Source organism: Sparus aurata, chromosome 11 (assembly GCF_900880675.1).
Source record: "Sparus aurata chromosome 11, fSpaAur1.1, whole genome shotgun sequence".
Lineage (NCBI taxonomy): Eukaryota > Metazoa > Chordata > Actinopteri > Spariformes > Sparidae > Sparus > Sparus aurata.
Window position 1 is genome coordinate 3,712,160 of NC_044197.1, and position 24,136 is coordinate 3,736,295.

Consider the following 24,136-nt stretch of genomic DNA (forward strand, 5'->3'; position numbering starts at 1 on the left):
CAAGGTTGCTGACCGCCGCGTCTCGTTGAAGACAGGATGTAGTTTTTACTGGCAGCAGCGTCCAACAAATGGTAGAAATACCGACGGAGGAATCTCCTGCACCGCCGTGATAAACCCGCTCCATCTCTCATCACCGCGGCGGCTCTGTGACCATGAAACCCAGTCTGCAGTTATACAGCCGGCTGATAGCTGCCCTCTTTGTCCACAGTTTCATCACACCCAAGTTGTATTACAGAAGATACACACATGCCGTCACAGAGTTTAAATACAAACACAAACGGAGGGTTAAAGTATGAGGCAAATCGGATGTGAAAAGTCCAAAATAGCAGTGTATCTGAAAGTGGAACGCTGGCTTTCTATTCCCGCAGCTTTCTTCCTCTCACAGCATTCGCTCAAAATCCAGCACAAAAATAAATAAATAAATAAATCTCCTCCCTGCCTGTATGAGGCTTATTAGCTCTGGCGATTTGAAACTCCGAAAAAATGATTCACACAGTGCCGTGTCGTCGCCGTCTCCTGTCTTTTTAATTAGTTTAGTCTCCCTGATCCCCCCTGCTGTGACTCAGCATGTCGCAACCCAGAGTTTAAAAAGAAGGAAAAAAACACAGGATGAGCTGCAGCGGGGCAGCGAAGAGATGTAGAGGAGAAGAGAGTTAATGAGAGAGTAACGCAGATGTGAGCGACTGTGGCATGTTGCATGTCCAGGTCCCATTTTAGGAAGATAGTAGGCGTGTAAAGATTCACCGATACGAATCGGTAACCGGTTAAAGATTCGATTAACCGGTCGATGGCCCGATTCTAAAGTTATGTATCGTTGACTGAAGCTTTGCTGCTAATTCTGCAGAGCGTCTCTTAACTCTCGTAAAAGGTTGAATATCAAAACGATATTCTTGTGAGAGAACGTCAGGAAGAGATTTGGATTTTATAAGAAGGAGGGACAAAAGTCTGGCCATATGTAAGGGCTGTAGAACAGCTATGAAGTACAGCGGCAGCACGACAAATCTGAAAACTCACCTGGCGAGGCGGCATGGAGAAAATTACGCAGGCGACGAGGAGTCTGTGGATGCTAACGTTAGCAACGTTGCAGCTAGCACAAGCAAGAACACACAAGACAACGACGTGGATATTAAAAACTTTGTCCAGCCACAACTCGGCGAGGTCGACGGCAATCACGGCGTCTACAGCCCGTTTTATTGTGAAGGACTTAACGACCTCACAGTGTGGCTGAGAGTGATGGCTTTGGAGACGTGGTGAGGTAAACAATGACACTTTTATAGAATTGCTTATTTTGATTTATAATGGAAAATGAATGTCTACATTAAACAAATGTTAAGAACTGTATCAGATTGCATCGTATCGTATCGTTCCGTATTTAAAATGTATCGTCCCTGAATCGTATCGTAGCCCAGGTATCTACAGCGTCTTTCCCAGACATGCAAAAGAAAATGTTCTAATATTATCTGGCTGTTTGAAGACGACTTAATAATATACAGTTCTTTAACGTTACTTTATAACACTAGAAGTTCATTATCTGATAACCTTTGCTTCTGTTCAGCTGGTGTTTTATGGATGGCGAAGGCAGCTGTGGATATTATTTAAATCGTCTTTTAATTCATTTTCTTGTAAGTTTTTGTTTTCTTGGTGTAAACTTTGAACTTTGTGGTCAGTTTTGAGGTCGGGAAAGTGCAGAACAGTGTCAGTCCAGTTCCATCCAAACTTAAACACGTCGGATTTATTGGTGTTTTATAAAATATCTTTCTGGTCTACCGTCTACTCAAAGCGCTGAACAACACAGGACACGTTCACATACTGATGATTGCGGCTGGCGTGCTGACCTAACCACGTGATTTCTCTGCTCAGCCCTTCACACACGGATTGAACAGCCATCAGAGGCGATTCAGAACTGGTTAATTTGCCAAATGACGCCACGACATGCAGCCAGAACCGCGGCATCGAAGCACGTTGTGACATCTGCAGTGTCCCGTTCTTGTAAATGCAGCTTCTCAAGAACACTGACTCCATGACACCTTGTCCACTTTATCCAATCAGGATTGAGAACAACATAAAGAGGCGGTCCTGTCTGCTGGTGGTCGTGCAGAGATTATAACAATTACAGCAGCTTTAATGTCCTGAACGTAGATCTTCTTGGGACTGCTCAAAATGTAATGGCAATTAAATTGACATCTATTGAATATCTGAACAAAATGTTTGACTCCTGCAGCTCATCAGCTCGATTTATTGAATTCTTAAGAACATAAAAAGCCACAAGCTGAATTTAAAGTCACCAACAAGAGACAGAAATAAAACGTGTCAGAGTTGGTTTACGAGCCCTGATGAGTAAAAACTTTGAACCCTGTCTGAAGCTGTTGTGTTTTCTGTGGCTGTGGACGAGATGGAAATACCACCGACAGCTTGGAGACAATATTTTTAACAGAAAATCAGACGGCTGTAACAGGATCAAGTGGATTTGGAGCTCAACCAACACTAACGACTTAAAGTCGGGATGTATTTTTCTCCTCTGCTGCTTCACTTTTGGCTCGTCTTTGTAAAAACCTGTCTCTCACAAGCCCCTCAACTTTATTGAATCAGTATATTTAACCACAGAAGTGTGGTTGAAGCATATCGCAGAATTACACATATTGGATATAAGGTAAGAAGACAGGTGTGGGAAGAAGGCGATGCTGGTGATGGAGGGAGCCGATCACTAGACTTACTCTGAAAAAGGAGCGAGGAGGAGGCTGAGCTTTGCCTTCCAGAGCAGAAGATGAAGCCGGCTTTGAGCGCCTGACCTCTGAGCTGAAGGAGAGGAAAAACTCTGAACAACAACTGGGTTAACGAGCAGAGAACAGTCGGTGAAGAAGAGGAGCTCCGGCCAAACAGCTCCACGCTGGAAAAAGCAAGCAACGATGCCAACCATCTTCTTACGAAAACCAAAGTCCCTGTGTGGCTGCTGGACAACTCAGGTTCTGGTCTCTGTTAGGAGAGAAGGACGGAAACTTGGAGGCTTAATACCGGAAAGAAACTTTCTCTGTCTTCAAGGAGAAGTGCTGGAGCCGACTGTGATGATGTGCTTGAATACTCGAAAGTGGCGGTTCATGTCTGTGATTCAGCAGCAGCAGAATGCTCGAGAGCTGTTTTACAAGAGGAAGAGGAAGGACGAGGACAGAAAAATCCTCTTCCACAGAGCAGCGTTGTTCAAAAGATAAGAGGAAAGAGGCCGAGGTCAATTAACTCTGAAGTGGCCCGTTAACCCTGAGCTCAGAACACATTACCTCAGCTCCGACTCGTACGTGTGTGTTGCCTCTCGTCACTGAAGTGCGTCCAAGTTATTTTGAAAGTCACGTGTACGCTTCAAGTAGCTATTTTGAGGAGCAGCTGAGCGATGGGGAAAAAAACGACCACTGTCACGTTTACATGAAGACAGATTCTGCAAATGACATGTCTCAGTTCTTCAGAAACACATTTCAGTAGCTCTTCTCCTTTACACAAGAGAAGGTTTGTAAATGAGCCGCCATGTTGGTCCGGTTTGAGATCCCTGAGCGGCATTCGTCCAATCAGGTGCAGAGAGTTTAGCCTGCTGACATGTAGCATTAGCTTTAAGTCTTAAAATTGGCGTTTTTCCTCACGACTACTTCAAAATTTGCAGTTTCGAGTAAATATGTAGACAACTAATATATATATATTCTAGATTTTGTTATTATATTGGTCCAAATTGGATTAATTATAATGATAATACAACTTTGGTGAGTTTTCTTGTCCAAAACTGTAGTTTATGTCAAAATCCCTGCAAAGCTACAGACATTTCCATCAGCCTCAACTTTGGAGAAGGACGATTACATGAAATTATCTGAAGAGCAGCTGCTGAGGGCGCCGAACATGGTGCTCCAAATCTGCTCAGCAAACACTCTGCCAGGTTACATTCCGGTCGATGTAACAGCCGTCTAACATGGAGAGTGACCTGTGATTAATCAGCACAACAGAAGATTGGTGATGATTGTAATTGTACTGAGTGTTCGAGGTAAGAAATGTCAAACAGTTCCTTCGTTTGAGCTGCTTAACGTGGGCGGGTCACAAACTTTGGAAACTTTATAATGTGTTGTTTGATTTACAAAGATGTTCACGGTGATATTTCAGGAGGGATAAATCATATTTTCGTGAGAATAAAAGATAAAAGAAATAACACCTTGAAAATATTAGACACATATTTGATACCTCTTCTGTCGGCAGGCGTTTGTCTTGATGCCGGAGCTGGAGGAAACGTTAACGGACATAAAGAATTGAGCCATTATTTTATAAGACTTTGGTCGTCGTCCAAAGTGTTGGTCAAGTGGAAGATTTTTACCTCCAGATGTTGAGGATCTGTCCTCAGGAGAACGTTTATATCTGCACTCCAACGTTTACAGCAGCGTGGGCCGGTAGTCACTCAGATATCTGGCTGTTAGGTGGACCTGTGTAAAAACACTCAGACTATATATAATTTAAAACAGTTTGTTTGACATTTTTGACAAGCCTCTACAATTTGGCAATTTGCAGCACACAGTTGTTGGTAATAGATGTGACGTTCTCACCTGCTTTCAGAGTGAAGTTCAGCGTAATGAGAACCTGCAGCGCTCCACAGCAGCAGGAGACAAATGGCCAGAATTAGTGTTTAAAATGGAAACACTGATTCATAAGTTCGTCCCTGACCCGCCATATGTTTTACTACCATTTGTGCCTCATTTAATATTTAGGACAATATTTTCCCCCACTGTAGTATTCTTGTATCTCCCCAGGAGATCCGTCTGCTGGCCGGCGACCAGAGGAACACAGAGAGAGCCAGAGTCTCTTTCTTAATGAAGATTAATTAATGTGGAGGGCGGCCGCTTTATAAATGATAGTCACTGTTAGAAATGTACAGCAACAATAACACACACACACACACTAACACTACACTCTGATTATATTACAGGAATATGTTCTTAAGGTTTTTAACTGTTCATATACATTAACAAACAACAAATCTAAGTCACAAGATCATTTATGATGATTATCATGTCTTATTATCATCATCTAAAGTGCCCTCTTGGTTGGCAAAACACACTAAACTGCCCCCTTGGCTGGTTAAAACATGATAAACTATCCTCTTGGGAGCAAAAACACGCACTAAAGTGCCCTCTTGGGAGCCATAACGTGTGCTAAAGTGCCCTCTTGGGAGCCAAAAAAGCATGCCAAAGTGCCCTCTTGGTTGGCAAAGCACACTAAACTGCCCCCTTGGCTTGTTAAAACATGATAAACTGCCCTCTTGGGAGCAAAAACACGTGCTAAAGTGCTCTCTTGGGAGCCAAAATACGTGCTAAAGTGCCCTCTTGGGAGCCAAAACAGGCGCTAAAGTGCCCTCGTGGGAACCAAAATACGTGCTAAAGTGCCCTCTTGGGAGCCAAAATGCGCACTAAAGTGCCCTCTTGGGAGCCAAAATGCGCGCTAAAGTGCCCTTCTTTTCGCCCCTGCCCTTCAAAAAGTCTGTGCACGCCACTGGATATTAGACATGTTTTATCTCCTTAAAAGCACCAAATATTCAGATAATGTGACAATATGACTGTCACAAATATTAACACAATGATATTTCTGATAAATAATCAGCAGTTATGTGGATATAATGACAGACTGGTTAGTTCAGAGATTATGAAAATGAAAAACTTATGAAAAGACGACATTTCATATCACTTTAACGATATAACGTCTAAATGTTGTCCAGCTCTTCTCCCTCGGGAGTGACGACAAACTTATCTAATCTAATCTTAACATTTAGAGAAAAAAAAAGCAGGATAGTTTTTTTTTTATTTCTGACATGAGTTTTGTGATTTTGTTGTTTTTTTCCTGTGAGCCATTAGATGACTCAATACTCTGAAAACTCACTTAGTCTGTAAAGTCGTCACTGCGAGGGCCGAAGGACTGAGTGGATAATGAAGTAGACTCAGGCTGCACATAATACTCAGAACTGAAAGAACCAGCATCAGTTCATATTATCAAACTTAATTTTTCTTCATTGTCTTCTTGTTCAGAAGGCTGACTCACTCTTTCTGCCTTTGGAAATGTTCTCAAAATGAAGAGAATTATATGACGATATGTGATATAACACATCTGTATCTTTTATATTTACATATTTGTATTTCCAGTTGAACTGACGCAGCGTTTTAAAACCACGTGGGTGTCAGAAAGCGTCAGTGTTGATTGTCGGGCTCGGCGCTCAACAACAGCATCAACTTTTCTTCTGTCTCTGTTTTGCCCTCCAGGTCTGAGAAAGCGGGAGAGATTGCAACTATTCCACTGACGAAGGTAAAACTCAACACTCCTGACTGTGTGTTTGTGTTGTTGAGGTGTAAACCAGAAGCTTTATGTACATTCTGATGCACTCGGCGTCAAAATAAACAAAATAACACCAAGCAGTAAAGATATTAACCTTCACATCTGAATGTCTCTTGAATATTGTCAGTAATATATGAGCCGAGTACGAGGGGAAGACAAAAACATAGTTGGATCCTTTGAATCCTGATGAATCCCCGTGGAAGAGTAGATAAACTTTACACAGATAATCAGAAACTGGTTTGAGTCATAAAGGTTGGTCCAAAAACAGAACACCGGTAATTACAAACCTCCTGCGATGTGTTTGATCAGTTTAATGTTCAACCACCGTCTCGTAGGAGCGATGTTTGATGCATCAGATATATATTATGGTTCAATCTTTACACTCCTAAAGTACAGCAGTGGAGACGCTTCAACACATTTTATACCCTTAAAGACTTGCACGGTTAAAGTACGCCTCATATCTCACTTCTGAATGTATTTATGTGATGATACTTAACACGTCTGCAGCTCAGCAGCGATGATGTATCTTCTTAGGTGCAATCAAAGTTTGTCTGGAGCAAAATGAAAGAGAAAGGGTAAAAAACATGCTCTATTAGTATTATTATTATTATAAACCAACAAAATAACAGTTACATAACTTTTTTACAGATCTAAGTTCATTCTCAGGCTCACAGTTAGCAGTTTATCTAGCTTTTGGTTTACAGTTTATATCACAAACCAACTGGTCACTACTGTAGTGAACGGCTGTAACTCTTCTGATAGTTAACTTGGCAACAGAACTGTGAACTTCTGTCATTTTAACACGAAGCGATGAAGAATTATAGTCGGACTAGCTGGATATCTGACTGAGGACATGATGGTAGCTGCAGAAGCTGCGTTGCTAAAGTCTTGTTGTTGTTGTTGTTGGTGTTTCATTGGGTTGTTGGTGCTGATATTTTCACATATAATGACCATTTTTATAATAGTGTATTCAGCTGCTACTTACTAAACTAAGTAACATACAGTAAGGCCATGGCACAATCGTGTTGGTTGGCGTTAAACCATGGGGGGGTTTTAATGTTGTCATTTTCAGCATGTAGGTTGCTAGCTGTGAGGTTGTTGTTGCGTCCCATAGAGATCGGGATTTGAAAACATGACTCAGATGGTGGAAATCAGGAGAATCGGCCAATGGCAGGCTGATACCAACAGTCTAAATCTGGACAAACAAAGTTTTCCTGGCGCCAGAGGTTTCGCCAACACTGGGGGACAGTTAACTTGAAAATGCCAGCTAGTGTTCTACAACGTTGTTAGCGTTTATCATAATATAGCAGAACCATTTCTCCTGGAGCGGATGAATATTTCGATGGAGCCAGCACCAATTCAGCACCGGCCCTTCATACTATTGGCAGTGCTGATCCACTTGGATCTTTGTTGACGTCCCAGTCTTTGTTGTGTTGTGTTAATTTGGTATGTAGTGCCAGCAAACACTGCAAACACTCACATGTAAAGCCGTGGTACAGTGTAATTTGTGTGTTAGAAAGCCTCATGCAGAGCCAGATAATTGTGTGTTGTGAGCTCAGCCTGTGTTTAGATCAAACAAATTCGATTCAATTACACAGGAAACTTTTTTACCCTGCTAACAGCTTCCTGGGTTGCTAATAGAAACGTGCAGCAATTAGCTGTAGCGGCTGGCTGGGCCGGGCCCGGCCGGGCCGGGCTGACACAGTAATTGGTAGTCAAAAATTGTACAACGGAGCGGGCCAGGCTCAGCTCCTTTAAAATTAATATAGCTCGGGAGCATAAAAGCCGGCTGAGGCAAGATTTTTATGTAACAATTAGCTGAACTCACAAAGAGAGAGGAGCGCCGGACCCACCGGTGCAATTAGTGATGTGACCCGAGTTAATTGCGTCTGTCATGACAGCTAAATGTTTTACTCGTGGAGGGACGAGTCTCTGCACGTTTTCATCCCACGCAAAGTGCTGATTTCACCCATCAAAGACGGAGATAACCAGTGAAAGTGTTCTGAGGAGACCGACAGATCAGAGCGTGACGAGAGCGCCGTTAAAAATGATCTTCACAGCAACACACATCTGTGGCTCAACAAAACGCAAACCAAAAAATATGCCTCCCTTCTTCCTCGTGTGTCCCCATTGTCCCAATCCACCAACATCCATCACCCCCATCCCCACCATCACATGTAGATTATTAATGAACGTTACAGGGCGTACTCCTGGGTGGCTGAGCTGATCCAGGTCTTCATCGCCATCAGTGTCAGCGTCTCCTTCCTGGTGATGGGATCTGCCATGAAACACACCAGTAAGTTTCCTCAGTTACCATTCACATGTTGTTGTCGCAGAGACAATTAGAATCAAGAGAACATTGCTAGTGTTATTGCAGCTGCTTGTGGGCATTGTCCTTCAGAGAATTTCAATATTTAAAGTTACAGTGTGTAATATATTTAGCAGCATCTAGCAGTGATGCTAGTGATGCTCCCTTTTCGAAGACGTTGACGAAGCTCCAGAAGTTACGATGGCCCTCATGCACGAGAAACTCATTTTCTAAATATGAACTCGTTCACAACAGCATTGATTATTTCTCTATCATCAGAGGTTTCCCTTTTGGAATGGAAGCTCCAGTGTTTATTCTTGGTTTATGCCGTCGCTCGTCCCGATCTCTGCGACCTCTGTTGGCCGTTGTAATTATTACAGCAGTAAAAGGAGGAAGTTAGGTGAAGTCGTATAACGAGCAGCCATGCACAGAGTCCGTCCATCAAATTTAGGTACCTTCTGCCAGCAAGAGAGTGATTAAACACATTTTTACAGAAAATATTGGTGTATATCTTGGAGCATCGGGTCTGACGTGTTGTGTTTTCACTGTGTTTCTCTCAGTCGACGGCCTGGTGACGGCGCTGTGGAGCAGCAGGCTGGAGTGGCTGTCCAAAGCCTGGGAGAGAAACCTGCCAAACAAACAGCACATCTGCTCTGCGAGGAGGTGAGAGTGAAACAGGAGATCAGAGAAGCTGAGTGTTTGGTTCCATGGCTCACATTTGTCAGAACGTGTCACAGCACAGGCACAAGAAAAAGTGCGACCCGACGATATGAGGTGATGCTGATGGGACAGAATCGGACGGATCAGACGTTACAGTGTAAAAGGAAGTGAATTAAATCATCTCTGGATTTTATCTGGACCCGTTTCTCGTCTCTCGCCACACAAACGCTTCCTACAAAGACAGAACTCCAGCTCACGTCTCCACCGGCGTCGTCACACTGAGAGGTTATTTTCTTTTCCAGCCCCCGAAATCTTTTCCTCTCCAGTGCTACTCAATTAAGTGCTGAGGCCAAAAAACTGTACATGACGGCGGTACATGGTGTTCAGAAAAGCTCTTCAATCAGCCCACAGAAGCCCGAGCGACCAGAAACCCCAAAAGTTTGAACTAAAAGAGCTTCGAAAACAGTCCAGAGACGTTTTCTTAAACCACCGCCAGTTATTCCACAAATCACATCACGCTGCAGCCAAAGTTATTACTTCTTTGACAAATGTTACTGTCTTGTCATAAATTTGAGTTTAAAGCAAACATAAAATGTGTATTACACTGCTGAGGGACTTCCCTCCCGGCTCCAGACTGTCACTGTTTCACTGCGCTCGCACCATATTTCACCAAAAGCCGTCCGAAACCTATTTCACCCTCTGTTTACTGTTGGCTGCTTCAGCTTCTCTGCCGCCTGTTTCTGGCCGTCCTGGTGAAATTATTTAACCCGCCGTGTCTTTTCTATCCGTGTGCGTGACGTATAATTCACCTGAAACAGTTTTCAGATGTTTACTTTGACTTTGTAAGTTGATTTAAAGCTCCTCTCATCTTCTCCTCTTTCTTTCTTTCTCTCTGTCCTCCAGCTTGGCCAAAGGATTCATGTCGCTGCTTGGATTTACTATCATTTTTATCGTATCAATGTGTGATCCCAGGGTAAATAACACACACACACACACACACACACACACGCACACACACACACACACACACATTAGTGGTGATGATTGAAGTAAATGAAGATCGCTGATGATGATGAATGATGAGGTTTTCCTCCCGTCTCTTCAGGGTTTTATCGTCATGTTGGACAAAGTCGTGTCGTTCTCGCTCAACACTGAAGTCGGCCTGTTTGTCTTCATCATGCTGAGAGAAGCCAGAGAGGACAGATTCCAGTGAGTGAAACACTTCAGGAGTATTTGTTTGGTTTCTAATAAATTCCTAATACAGGGTTTCTGTGGGGTCTTAAAAAGTCTTAAAAAGTCTCAAATTTGACAATTTTAGGCCTTAAAAATTCTTAAATACATCCATATATTGAACATAGGTCTTAAATTACATTTAGTTGGGTTTTAAATATGTACGTTCATTTACCGCTTCCATCGTCACCTTTTTTTCGTTTGGTTTTGGGGGAAACGTGTTGTTGAGATTCACAGTCAGCTCCATGTGTTGTTGTTCTTCTGTCTGAAGTATCCGGAACGTAAGTGATATTTTGCCAACAGCCTGATTGGAAGTTATCACTGCACACTTCGTCTGTTCTGGAAAGACTTCAACAGCAGAATCTGCTACATATATGGGAAAGTGTAAATTTAACATGTGTTGGCTTGAACAACCAGATTCAGTTGGTTAAAAGGCGTAAAATAATGAATCTGAAGCGCAGTGCACGCTCTGCAAAACGACCCTCATCTTGGACACTCGGTGTCACACACAAAATCTCGGTGTCACACACAAAATCAGAAAAACACCAGTTAGCTTCTAAAAGTCTTCAGCGAAGTCACACTATCACACACTCCTGTATGTCTTTGTCACCAGTAACCAGTCCAAGTTCATCCAGTTCTGCTCGACCAGAACTCTGCGCCGCCTCTGCTGCTTTACATTCAGTCGACATTCAAACCATCATTGGCTCGACTCAGACGTTGAAAGCGGAGCTGCTTTGGATTTTGAACACCGTTGTTAACAGATTTAGATGTAAAAAGTTGGTGATTTTTGAAAGTAGTTCAGGGACCGAATTTTTCCTTACTTTCTTGTTCTTCCTGTAGGTCTTAAATTTAGTTCAAAAAGGTCTTAAAAAGTCTTAAATTTGACTTGTTTGGATTGTATTAATGCACAAATCCCAATGAAAGTTCTGTTTCCTGCATCACGTACAGTTTTATAAAGAAAGTGGAGATACTGTCAGAGTTTTGTGGTTCGTCTGTTCTTCACTATAGTTGTAAATCCAGTTCTGTGAGTTTGGCTGTCGGGCTGCACGGCAGGTCAGTCAGCTTTAAGATTAAAAAACAAACTTGTGCTGCACAGATTGAACTGTTGCGTCTCTCTGGTCCTCTCAGGCACCTGGCCGTCCCGCTGCCGGTCGGCGACTGCGTCTTCAGCCTCAGCTGGCTGCTGCCCTGCTACTTCCTGTTTGCGGTCACCTACGACGTGCTGCAGACGCTGGCGGACGTGGCTCACTACCTGCACCTGTACAGCCACGGCCTGGAAGCACACGTCCACAACCTGACCGAGAACTTCACGGCAGCCAATCTGTCCGTCCTGCTCTGATTCCTCAAATCGCCAAAAAAAAATCAGAAGCTTATCAAAGTGCTTTTATATTGTATTCATACTCATCAAGCTGCTGATACAGGTAGAATATTTTAAAGACAAGCGTTTTCATTGTTGCTTGAATGCCTTTGCACTCTTTTCTTTGTCTTCTTGAACTCCAGCGGCCTCCCTGCGCATGCAAGCTGTAATTCTTTTTCCTTTTTTATATATATATATATTTAATATTCCCAATTAACTGGGAACATTTTGGGTGCCAGAGGATTTTTCCCACCAGGGGCCAGATGTGTGCGGACGAGACGTAAGCACAACATAATTCACAGGCCAGTAAAAAAATAGATTGACATATTTCTTTTTAAGAAATGTCTGTAGCAGCGTGTGTTCGGGGGGGAGAAACTCAACTCAACTTGGTTTCATGTTCAGGTTTGTTCTTTAGATATTTATAGAACAGAACCACGTTACAGCTTCATAAACCCGATGAGACACTGAATGTACAGAGTTTAATGCATCTGGTCCCCGGTGCTGTACAGCTGTTAATATACAAGTTTGACTGAAATGCTATTTAATCACATATACAGTAGGCTGGAGTATTATAATGAACTCTGCAGAGGATAAAGTGTGAATGAAAGTGTATATAATTATATTCACTTCTGCTTTATAGTATGTAAAATATGAAATTAGCCAATTTAACTGTTCGAGTAATTTATTAAGAAGTCGCTAACGGGACCGACACCTTCATCCTCTTCATCATCTTCATCATCTGTCACTGTGAAGATGAACCAGAAGTTAAATGCTGTTTGGTTTAATCTCAGTTTTCTGCCATCGACTCTGATCATTTGATCCGTCAGGCAGCGCTGACTGAGGAAATATTGATTTAAGATTAAGAAAAGCTGTTTATGGATCTATAATTAGACTCCAGAGACCATTAACACTTCTCATCCACACGATGCAAAGGAGTAACATCACCTGTCAGTTGTTTTTAACGTCGTGGCTGAAACACGTATATTATGACAGCGACTGTCAAACTGCATGTTCACAAATCAGAGCAGCGTTGTTTAGCTTAGTTCTCCTTCCAACACCAGACGAACTTTGATGTTAGAAGTTAGCAAAAGTAAGGAACCTCTGCAGCTCTGATGAATAACAAAGTATTTCCTTCTCACCAACATTTAGCCTCCGTCTCATTTTTTGCTTTCACATCTTAAACATAATAAATCATTACGCCGCTCAACTTTGCAAACATGCAGTGACGATGAAGCGCCTCTTTAGCTTCATGTACACAGAAAGCATGAGGGAGGTTCAAGCTTTACTAAAGCCGTTATTCTTTGTTTTGACCTGAATTAAACACGGATTCATTATTTTTCTTCTTGTCTTGAGTTCTTCTGACTCCACTTCACACACTCACAAATAAAAACTCCAGACTCTTATCAAAATATATTTTATTCTGGACTTTTGTTCCACTGATCTGACTGAAATGATAACAGATCGATGTGATGCGAGTTGCAGAAAAAAAACCAAAAAGAAAAAGAACAAAGGTTGGAGACCCCGCGGGAGAGAAGACGCTGCCGGGCTCGGACACGACGCTCTGAGGACGGCATGAACACACCAATCCAATCATCACAACTGTTGGCTCAAGTGCTTCAAATACAGGAAAGTCAATTAGTAGAAATCTCCAATTAATAACAGAAGAAACAGGAGGAAATAAAGCTGATCTGTAGTCGTACAGTTGTCTCTGAATGGTTTTGCAGGCAGATATTTGGTAATTACTTGACTTTTTCTGGCCAAATCGTGACGATTATGGAGGATTTAATTAGTCTTTCCAATCAGACCTGAGTCTTTGGCTCCAGACTCAGAGGTTCAATTTGACTTTTTCCAGTACAGAAAAGATATTCATACGTGTACATGACTTTTTTATAGCGTGTTTCGATTCTCCCATCACGATCTGAGAGCGAGAGAGATCACAGCAGGAAATCAGAGAGAACCACACAGAGAGAGGATGGATTATTTTGTCTTTTCAATTCAAATTATCCTCAGTTTCTCTTAAAAAAATACAACTTTCTGCTCTCAGAAATGTTCCGTTGTGCGTCAACAATTTATACACAAATCTTGACTCCCGTTATCAACCAATGAGATTCCACCTGACTCCAGAACAGCTGTCTCCACCAAACATCTGAACATCTGGAACTCCCGATTACAGCGATGGAGAAAAAAAAAGGGGGGAACCAGAATAATTCCCTTGAGTCTTGGCTTGATTGAAAAATTACAATTTTTATTCAATTTAAAGACTTCCTTCTTTCTTTTTTAAACCGTCGTGTGTGTGTGTGTGTGTGTGTGTGTGTGAGTGTTTGAGCCAAGAGGTTCTTCAGGGGAAAAGTCATTTTCTGAGACCAAACGTCCCAAAAAGATTCAAGCAAAAGAAAAGAAAAAAAAAAAAAAAAAGTAAAACATTTCTTTATTAAAAAACAGACAAATTTAGTGGTAATTTACTTCTAGGAAGAAAAAAAAAAAACTCTTCCCAGTGAAGGTGCCTTCAGAATGACAGCTCAGCCCAGTAAGCTTTTACATCACAGGCTCAACCTTTTAACTGTTTGCATCAAAGTAACAAAAGAAATCAAAAAAACTTTAAAATTGATAGAACATGTAAATTAACACTGCCCAATAAATCATCGATTCACATTTTTGTTTTGTCTTTTTTTTCTTCAAATCTACAAAGAAATTACAAAAATGTAACTTTAAATTTGTCTTTTAAAAGAGTATAAAACGTGTCGTCAGGACAGAATCGTGAGCCGGTGAAGGTGAGCGAGGGCGACGAGTTCAGATACACAGCGGGTGACTTCTTCTGCGCTTTTGATTGTTTTAAATTCACCAGGACTTCAACATCTGACCGTCTGGTTTGTTTTGTTCCTTTTTTAAAAACGTCAGCAGGGTTACAAACAGCGTCGTTGTTCTTCCACATGATGACGAGAACACAGACGTGACAGATGTCCACATATTGCTTCAACGTTTCTGGTTCTGGATCAGCCAGTAAGATCCAACAGTGGGGAAAATATCTTCATCGGCTGCATTTCTGAGATTGACAATGTAGTTTTTGAACACTTTCAGCAGCAGCCTGAGAAACACGGCTGGTTGTGTTACAGATTTCAGCTGTACAGGTTCTGGAGGCAGAGCTGCTGTGGAGTTATTAAAGGTGCAATGTGTAAGAATTGTTCTTAATATTCATCCATGACTGTGGCTACTGTTAGCTCAGTTAGCAGTGCAGCTAGCTTTGAAAATGCTTGGAGAAAAAAGGTTTTCTAGCCCTGAGGCTAGCTGGTTAGCATGCTAACTTCAGTAAATACCTCTTCAACTCAACACAGAGAGTCAAAACTCTTAATTCTTCACATTTCAATTGATAATGTTCATTTGTTGAATGATTTGAACTACAATTCTTACATATCGCACCTTTTTTTTTATTTTCTGTTATTTTTCAAAGGTCGAAATTCAATTTATAAAGAAATCAGTGGCGATTAAAAAAGTGACCCATTCATTCATTACTCAGCAATTAGATGATGGAAGAAATAACCAGGCAGCCTCACAGAAACGGCCATTTTGAAGTTGGCGCTATCACAGCTAGCTTAATGCTTCCAGACCGAGGCCGTGTCAGACATCACTCCCTGTATAGTGCATTAAATGTTCTCGCTGTCATTTCATTTGACCGTCTTACGTCACAGTGTGAAGTGTGTGCTACGTAGAGCGCGCTAAGATTTCCACACTGAAATATAAAAGCTACTACGAGTCCTGTTGCAACACAACACCAACACTAACCCGCCTTAACGTTCGATTTGAATCTTTACAAATATTTTTAAGAGAATTTAAAAATATATATTTGCTGTTCATAAATCGCTAATTGTTAATCGTTTTCCATAAGTCAGCCAATCAAGGGAATTTGGGATCCGACACACCATTTTGCATCTTTAAAAGGTGTTAGCACATGTTGAACTCTGTTAACTGCTGCTAGCTAGTTAGATCTGTTAGCCATGTAGCTAGTGCTGTTGGTGGATACACAACATGTTCTGTAGCTTTGGACTGACAAGCTAACTGGTTAGCATGCTAGCTTCAGTAAATACGTTTGCAACAACACAGATGTCATAACATCAAAACTGTTTTTTTCTTGACATTTCGTAGATTATTTTGGTGATTTTTTGGTTGTTTTCAAGTAAGATTCTTATATATGGCACCATTAATAACCGTTCTTCTTTTGGCCTGTTGACACGTGGTCCAGTTTTTAAGAGTTTGAGCACCACTGTGCTCGAGTGACCAAGTTAACATCTGTAATATCAAACAGCTAATGAGGGAGTGATGTCAGACACAGCCGGACTGTCTTTTAACGCCGTGTTCACGACGATATCCTCCAGACTGTTCACACAATTACGATCAGCTGAGTGGGCAAAACTTACAAAATATTCCCGAATATTTATCACAATAAAAAGATGTAATTTAACTGGAACAATGTGTGAATGCTGCAACAGAGCTGAGCTCAACAGTCAGGCCAAATGTCCTCAAATCTCCTTACTGTCACGAAATTTGCAGCAAAGTTCAGCAAAGTTTATCTCTGCGGAATGCAGAAGAAACGCACGATTTGACTCGTGCAGTTTAATTCTGCCTCCAGAATCTGCAGAGATCTGAAGTGGGTTGAGTAGCTTGTCCAGCACCACACTGATGATTTGAGGGTGAATCAAACTGACGGGTAAACTCTGTAAAACTTGGGATGCCAAATTTGTAAAAAGGTCAAAAGATTTGCTTGGATCCTACTGGCTGAGTTACAGGATGTAATCCGAGACGAGACCTGCTGCTGCAGAAAGAAGAACTGAAAACAAAAAAACATCTAGATCAAATAGTGCACAGAGGAGCTGTTTTAAAGCATCTAGATGTTCCGTCATGTGAACACCTGTTGGCAGGTGGGTGAACACGGGGAGTCCAAAGAAAAACACACGTGGGTTATTACTGCATCTGGAGGTTTGAACCGTGTGACGACTGCAGAAGCTCGACTGAAAACACATGAAAGAACAAAAGCCGCGTTCGTCTGAAATCAAGACGAGGACACCGTTTGTGAGAGCTGTTTGGTGTGTGTGTGTGTGTGTGTGTGTGTGTGTACTTCTCCGATTAATTAAAACTCTGACCTCGACAAGCCCCGCCCCCTCCCCCCCTCCCCCACAGATAAAAAATATAAAAACATTGAAACAAGAGATCTGAAATTTAAAAAAAACTAAGTGCCATCCTATCGTATGGTGGAGAAGTTGATATGTCTGCACAATGAGATCCAACTAGTAACAAAGATCAACACTTTTTTCATTGTTTTTCATTTTGATGACGATGAGCATGGGGGGGGGGTTTAAAGATCAAAAAAAGCAAAATAGCTTCCAAATTTTGGTACATATACGGATCTGTAACTTTTTTTTTTTTTTTTGTCTTATCAAGTTTTTTCTTTTTTTCACTGCGTCCCTTCTGCATCTCTGGAAGAGTCTGCACAGATAGAGAGGGGCGCTTCCATCCGCCCGCCCGCCCGTCTGTCTGTCTGTCTGTCTGTCTTGTCCGTCCGTCCATCTTGTTCATCCCTGCGTCTGGACCTGCTGTGTCGGGTGCTTTTTTGCTTCCTGTTCCTGTTTCCTGCTTCCTGTCTGTCGGTGGGCGGGGCCGTAGTCGTAAGCGTGAGCAGTACGCAGGGCAGGCAGGGACAGTCATTTGGCTATGTACACATTCATGGTCGGTCCATGGCTTCCAACAAACAGCAGCACTATTTCCGAAGGTCTAGTACACACACCTGGGACAGAGGAGCAGAGGGGTTCATGTGTGAGGCTGAAAAACAGCTTTCATGGTGGATCATGGCGTGAACACTGAAAATCAGGCGTTAAAGATGAAAAAAACCTTCTGTTTTCACTCGTTTCAGGCTCATTGTAGCTGATGTGAGTGTCATACTGATGCTAACAAACCCTCTGATCAGTCCTGTGAACACTTACAGATCCGTCTGATGCGCTGGCTCCCACTTTGTCCCCCGCTGCGTTCCAGCAAACCTCGAAGATTCCCCCCGTCCCTCTGTAACTGTGGACTAAAGCGCCCGTCTGAGACAGAAGCAGAGAGAGAGTCACGGTACTGATTAAAAAAAACAGGATTACAATGTGGAAATCTCTATTTGTTTCTGTGCTGTATAACAACTCAGACCAAAACAAACACAATGAGCCTTTCACCACTGCTGTAACTGATTTGTTTGGCCACTGGGGGGCAGCAGTCACGTGTCTGTCCACACTCATATTTCACATACATGTACTTTTTGCAACACGCTCACTTTTGTTTCAGGCAAAACCAAAACACGATGCTAAATGATGCTAAAAGGAAACGTCAACCACTTTTGTCAACAGTTGATGACAAAAGAAACTGTATAAACATGTTAGATAATAAAAAATCTGACCACTTTTTTGCAGTGAATCACAGCTTTATGTTCTCATTTACCATTTACAACATAACTGGTCTTAAAAACTAATAATATGAAGCTGCAGACTGATCCAAAGATCTCCACCACAGCAGAGTGTTCACACTGTTCTGAGGTGTGCAGGTCACGTACGTACTGTCCCCTCCCCCCTTCCCCTCCTCACCTGTGTATTCCAGATGTGCACGCATTTGTCAAAGGAGCCGCTGGCCAGATGCCGACCGTCAGGACTGAAAGCCACGCTGTAGACCGGCTCCTGGTGTTTGGTCAGCGTGTGGATACAGATGCCTCTCTCCACGTCCCAGAGACGGACCGTGGAGTCGAACGATGCACTGTGGAGGAGGAGACGGCGACACGCGTGGTTAGAAAGGTTTAGCTTGATTCAAATATTGAAGGCAGAAGTTGTCAGATTGTGTCATAAAACTTTAAACAAACAGGCTAAAGAAGGGAAAGTTAAAGTTAAACTACAACATGGTGTGCACTGAACACGAGCTTTAACGTCGCACTGAATTTCTTTCTTTGTTTCTTTGTAATGCTCACCTGGCTAGCATGAGGTTAGCGCTGGGATTGTTGGTTCCAGGGCCGGTGGGACTCCATTTGATGGTGTAGATTTCTTTACTGTGGGCCTGCAGGTCATGGACGCACGAGTCCTGCTTCATACTCCAAATCTGTCAAAAAACAAATCAAACAAAACAAAACAAACACTTTTTTAAAAGACGTCCTGCCTCCTGACAACGACATTATTTTTGTGAGGGCTTCTTCTATAAAAAGCAGAAGAAGAGCAGAGAACTCTAAACGCTCAACACACGATACGAATAATCTCAGCTCACCTTCAACGTCATGTCGTCTGAGCAGGAGGCGAGCAGGTTCCCTGTGGGATCCCACTTGATTGCATTTACTTCATTCTGGAGAGAAAGAAGACGACGGCATGAGCACAAACACTGACGCCTTCCTTGTTCCGTCTACGCAGCGTGTTCGTGTTGAGTCCATGTTTTGTAATTAAGCACCTAAATGCCCAAAAATGTTAAACGTTCCACGATGCTTCAACATACGCTCATTAAACCAAACGTCCATATGAACTGATGCTCTGGGCCTTTATAACATTACACATCGGTCAATACAAACAAACACAAACAAGAGAAAAACACTTACTGTGTGTCCCTGGAATGTTTTAATGGGTCGGTCCTGTCCTAGTTTACAGACGTGGATACACATGTCTGTACTACAGGAAGCGAACGTGTTGTTGCTCTGCCAATCCACGTCTAGTGCTGGAGCTGTGGGAGGAAGACGGACGGACAGAGAGATCTGTAAGTACTGGAAGACATTACAACCGTGTAAAAACATCACAACATTCGGTGTTTTGTACCTGAGTGGAAGGGAAACTGCTGTTTGGCTTCTCCTGTATGAGCGTCCCAAATGATTGTTGTCTGCCGGGACACACAAACATGTACAGTTACAGAACATCAGCTTGATCCATTTACTCACGAGCTACATGCAACACGGGTTCGAGTTAGGCATCGTGTTGGTTGGTTTACCTTGTCTACTCCTGCACTGAGGATAAAATTGCCTTTTTTATTCCACTTGAGGGCAAAGATGGGACCTTTGTGTTGGCCCAGTGTGCTGGCCAGGTTTCCTGTGGAGCACAAACATGAACACAATCTGTAAGTTTCACCTCCACACGCAGTATACAGTGACCCTGACACACTGGTTTCAGGCTGCGGTAAGCTAACCTGCCTCTAGATGGCAGTGCTGTTCAAAGATTCAAGCACATCAAGAGGTTCAGCAGCACAATCATTATTTGGGTTTTCCATTATCTAATATACAAACAGCTGCATCAGATACACGCTCATGCTGCAGGCTAACTTCATGCTTCTGTCTAATGAGATCGAGTCGTCTCACCGTCCTTCGTCCATATTCTGGCAAAGCCGTCGTAGGAGCCCGTTGCTAACAGCGTGCCCTCGCTCTGCCAGAGAGAGAGAGAGAGAGAGAGAGAGAGAGAGAGAGAGAGGAGGAGAGAGAGAGGGAGAGAGAGAGGAGAGAGAGAGAGAGAGAGAGAGAGAGAGAGAGAGAGAGAGAGAGAGTGTAAGAGTGTGTCAGCCAGGTGATGACAGGCCAGTTTGAACACCTTTCTGTCTGATGCTGTCGAGGCTGAATGAACTGTTTTGCTGTGATTCAGCTGCTATCAGCAGAGAGGTCGTGTGTGTGTGTGTGTGTGTGTGTGTGTGTGTGTGTGTGTGTGTGTGTGTGTGTGTGTGTGTGTGTTTTCCATCAGCGTGGACGCGTTCCAGGAAAGTTTTGCCTCTGCTGTTGGCTCAGGTTTGAAATCCACTGGCTGAACTGAAGGAAAATTTCACTCACTGATTCTCGTCCACTGTGAGACATCACCGACAGTTATGTTCAGAGAGTTTCTCTGCTGAGGTGTTTGTTGTAATGTGCCCGTCTGCTGTCTGCAGGACTGCACACGCAGCACGGGGGAAATCATCATAACACCATAATGATGTTATGATAAAACCACGTCTAACTCTGACAGTGAGGCAGCAGGATGATACATGACACGGCCTTATTAATACCATCCCCACAACTTTGACCAGTGTGTGTGTGTGTGTGTGTGTGTGTGTGTGTGTGTGTGTGTGTGCTTACATTCCAGTCTAGTGAGGTGACATCTTTGTTGCTGGGGACGTCCTGCCCTCCCTCTCGTATGCAGTGTCTCAGGACCAGCTGTGTGGAGCTGCTTGTACTGTTCTCACTCAGGTTCCAGATACGAGCCGTCGAATCACCGGACCTGAGACACACACACACACACACACACACACACACAGACACAGAGACAGACACACACAGACACACACACACACACAGACAAACATGTTACTGATACTTGACCTTCCTGTTAAACCAGAAGAACGCACCAAAAACCCACAACATCCACAGGACACAGGTTCCTCTTTAAAGTCGTTCGTCAGCAAGTTTCTTTTTTCATCGGTGGGGCAACATGTGGGCACGAGGACGCAGTGATTGTGCAAGTCAGCAGGACGACATGTTAGATTTGTAACAAGAAATACGATCTGATATCAATATCACGCTGTTGTTAAAGGAAAAGTAAGTTGTAAGAGTTCAGGAGTCTGAGGAAAGAAGCTGCTTTCTGAGGTTCTGATGCCGACCATGAACCACAACGTCTACAAGTCAAGTCCAGCGGGGAAACCTTTAGGCAGGGAACTGAGAACTTAAGGAACTTAAGTAGAGTTTAACAGTTTGATCTAAACAGAAAGCAAGAGTCAAGTGTCAGAAGAGAAGGCGACTAACCCCGATGCCAGCAGGTCACTGACGGGGTTCCAGGCACAGATGAAGACCTCCGACTCGTGGCCTCTCAGGACCATGGCCTTGTTCTGAGGGATCTCCACATCTCCATCCACCTCCATCAGGTCTGCGTGGTTGTCTGAGTTTTGACGGGAGACACACAGCGAGGACGACAGGTCAAGTTAACAAGCCAGGAAGAACCAGGAAATACATCGTCATCAACCGTTCTGTCAGATGCTCGAGTAGTGAGAAGTCTCGTCGTCGTGTCCGTTAGCGACCCGTCGCTGCACGTGCTCTTCTATTTGTAAAAATGTTACTCACTAGCTAAGGCGTGGGCTCCGTTCTCCTCCCCGTTGGCAGTGTTCTCTCCGTTCTTGGCGTTGCCGGCGATGCTGCCTCCGGTGGCCGATGCCGGTGCTGAAGCGGCGGCCTGCTGCTGGGCCATCTTGTCCCGGTAGGCCTGCTGCCTCGTCTGAACCACATCAGGCATCACCGCGTCGATCAGGGACAGAGACTCTATGGGCCGCCCGTCAAATAATGTGCCGTCCTGTAGAGTGGCAGAAACAACCAGTTAGAGAGGAAACAGAGGAGAGGGGGAGACGGGATCTGTCGTCTGGTTCTCGTCCCACCTCATTGATGCTGACTTCAGCCTCGACGTACTGCAGGCCCTTCTGGATGATGCTGATGAGGGCAGCAGGGGGAACCAGAGCACCATTGATGTTGGACTGGCTGATGTGACTCTCTATACCGAACGTGAACGCTGAGTGGGAGAACCCTGCAGAGGGAGGGAGGGAGAGGAGAAGATATTTTGAGCAGCAGAACGTAACGACATACTTTAAATCACAGGAAATCATATTCCCCTCGTACACTTTCCCATGATTTATTAAAAGAGCACATGTTCTGTTTTCATCACTGCTGCCACAATTCTGCTCTGACATGTCTTAAATTCACCACCATGTTTCTTTTTGAGGTAAGAGAACGTTTGTACTATTTAAATTCTCAGTGTTGAGATTTCACTGAGCTTCTGGCAACAAATCTACGGAAGCCTGGAGGGGCAGGTAAGAATTTATCTAAACATTTTTGAAGGTTTTTTTTGTGCAGATTGAAGACAACAAGATACTTAAGTCGAGTGTTAAAGTAAAATAAAAATTGTCGCAAGGAAATGAAGGCAAATTTTTCGGAGCGTTTATTTCTGTAATACTCATTCTGACCACTAGAGGCTGCGTACGAACGACTGTCAGGAAACTGGCACCACAGAGGAGGTTAAAGTAAGACTGTAGAAATTAAACATTAGAGACATTAGTTTACACATAATGTGAAATTAATTTCACTATTATTAGTTTCACTGTCATTCATTTCATCAAACTTTAATTGCGCTTCAGCCTCTTGTGGTCAAAATGAGTGTTACAGAAAAAAATGTGGCGTAATTTCTTCATGCTAATTTTTTTTTTCCACTTTGACACATGAAAAAAAATTATATAATTTTTGCGCGGAGCACCAGAAAAAAACATTTCTCCCTTGCAACTCAGAGCTTCTGTAAAAGGCTTTATAAGACTCTATTACCTGGTTTGACCTCAACCACATGGCTCATCTTAAAGTGAAACTCTCCAAAAATCTAACCGAGGCTCGTCCATGTTAGGTCGCATTCTGAGATCGACACTTCTCCACTGGCAGGACGGCGGCGAGCGGAACAAGCTACTGCTAACGTGAGTTGTTCAAAAACCTTCTTTTTAGTAAACTCTGTGTACACAAACAATGTTCTCAATGCTCGTGTTCATGTGTAGAGACCCTGGTGATACTACGAGCAACGTTTCATGTTGTGTCGAGACTTCTTACTGTTTTTAAAAATAGAGATTTTGATGCTATCGTAAAAAGTGCCCGTAGCACTCCCATTGAAAATGAGTTTGACCTGAAAACGAAAATATGGCGAATCTTAAAAGTGCCTCTTTCGTTGTAATTATGATTTTACACGAAGGTTTGACTCGGGTACATTCACAAAAAAAGCCTAGGTTGCATTTTGCAGGAGTTTCACTTTAAGGTTCAGAGTCTCACCTATTGGTCAAATGTGTGGATCTCTGCAAAATTTGGCATGAAAACATCCTAAAATCTGGAGAACATTTAAAAATGGATTCAGGTACACGTGATGGTTGGCGTCCGTTTAAAAGCGTCCCCGGAAATTAACGATTCTCGTCCTCAAGATGCAACATGCACATGAACCGTAGGGGCAGCAGAGGGCCGGTGTGAGGATGTTACAGGTTCAGGAGTCAGTAAACACGTCAGCAGCAGCAACACAACAATGGGACAACAAGCTAACATGTGGCATCGAGTAGTTTCCTCCAGGAACACACGAAGAGAACAAGCATGTGAGCAGCTGTAGCTGGTTGTCTATACAGATGTGTGATTCATAAACAAGTATTTCCATCTGTAATCTACAGCTTTACTGTCCAGACAAGGCCAGAAAATTAACAATCAACAATTAGCCTTATTATTCCTGTTAGCC

At 43.0% G+C, this 24,136-nt stretch overlaps 2 protein-coding genes across 5 annotated transcripts in view; one reads left to right on the forward strand and one right to left on the reverse strand.

Moving 5' to 3' along the window:
* The window catches only part of LOC115590789 (uncharacterized), a 77,580-nt gene extending 64,341 nt beyond the window's left edge, over positions 1-13,239 (forward strand). For both annotated transcript variants that reach the window (XM_030432211.1, XM_030432212.1), the window contains 6 exons: positions 6,273-6,315; positions 8,527-8,641; positions 9,214-9,316; positions 10,217-10,286; positions 10,419-10,522; positions 11,672-13,239. In XM_030432211.1, coding sequence (XP_030288071.1) covers positions 6,273-6,315; positions 8,527-8,641; positions 9,214-9,316; positions 10,217-10,286; positions 10,419-10,522; positions 11,672-11,882 — 646 coding nt within the window. In that variant the 3' untranslated portion in view covers positions 11,883-13,239. The remainder of the gene's footprint in view (positions 1-6,272; positions 6,316-8,526; positions 8,642-9,213; positions 9,317-10,216; positions 10,287-10,418; positions 10,523-11,671) is intronic.
* Positions 13,240-13,298: 59 nt separating this feature from the next.
* tbl1xr1a (TBL1X/Y related 1a) overlaps positions 13,299-24,136 on the reverse strand; it is a 39,142-nt gene continuing 28,304 nt past the window's right edge. For all 3 annotated transcript variants that reach the window (XM_030432214.1, XM_030432213.1, XM_030432215.1), the window contains 13 exons: positions 22,266-22,411; positions 21,958-22,183; positions 21,643-21,775; positions 20,980-21,121; positions 20,239-20,302; positions 19,875-19,972; positions 19,706-19,766; positions 19,492-19,613; positions 19,170-19,244; positions 18,880-19,007; positions 18,506-18,671; positions 17,873-17,974; positions 13,299-17,676 (listed from right to left, as the gene is read on the reverse strand). In XM_030432214.1, coding sequence (XP_030288074.1) covers positions 17,650-17,676; positions 17,873-17,974; positions 18,506-18,671; positions 18,880-19,007; positions 19,170-19,244; positions 19,492-19,613; positions 19,706-19,766; positions 19,875-19,972; positions 20,239-20,302; positions 20,980-21,121; positions 21,643-21,775; positions 21,958-22,183; positions 22,266-22,411 — 1,490 coding nt within the window. In that variant the 3' untranslated portion in view covers positions 13,299-17,649. The remainder of the gene's footprint in view (positions 17,677-17,872; positions 17,975-18,505; positions 18,672-18,879; positions 19,008-19,169; positions 19,245-19,491; positions 19,614-19,705; positions 19,767-19,874; positions 19,973-20,238; positions 20,303-20,979; positions 21,122-21,642; positions 21,776-21,957; positions 22,184-22,265; positions 22,412-24,136) is intronic.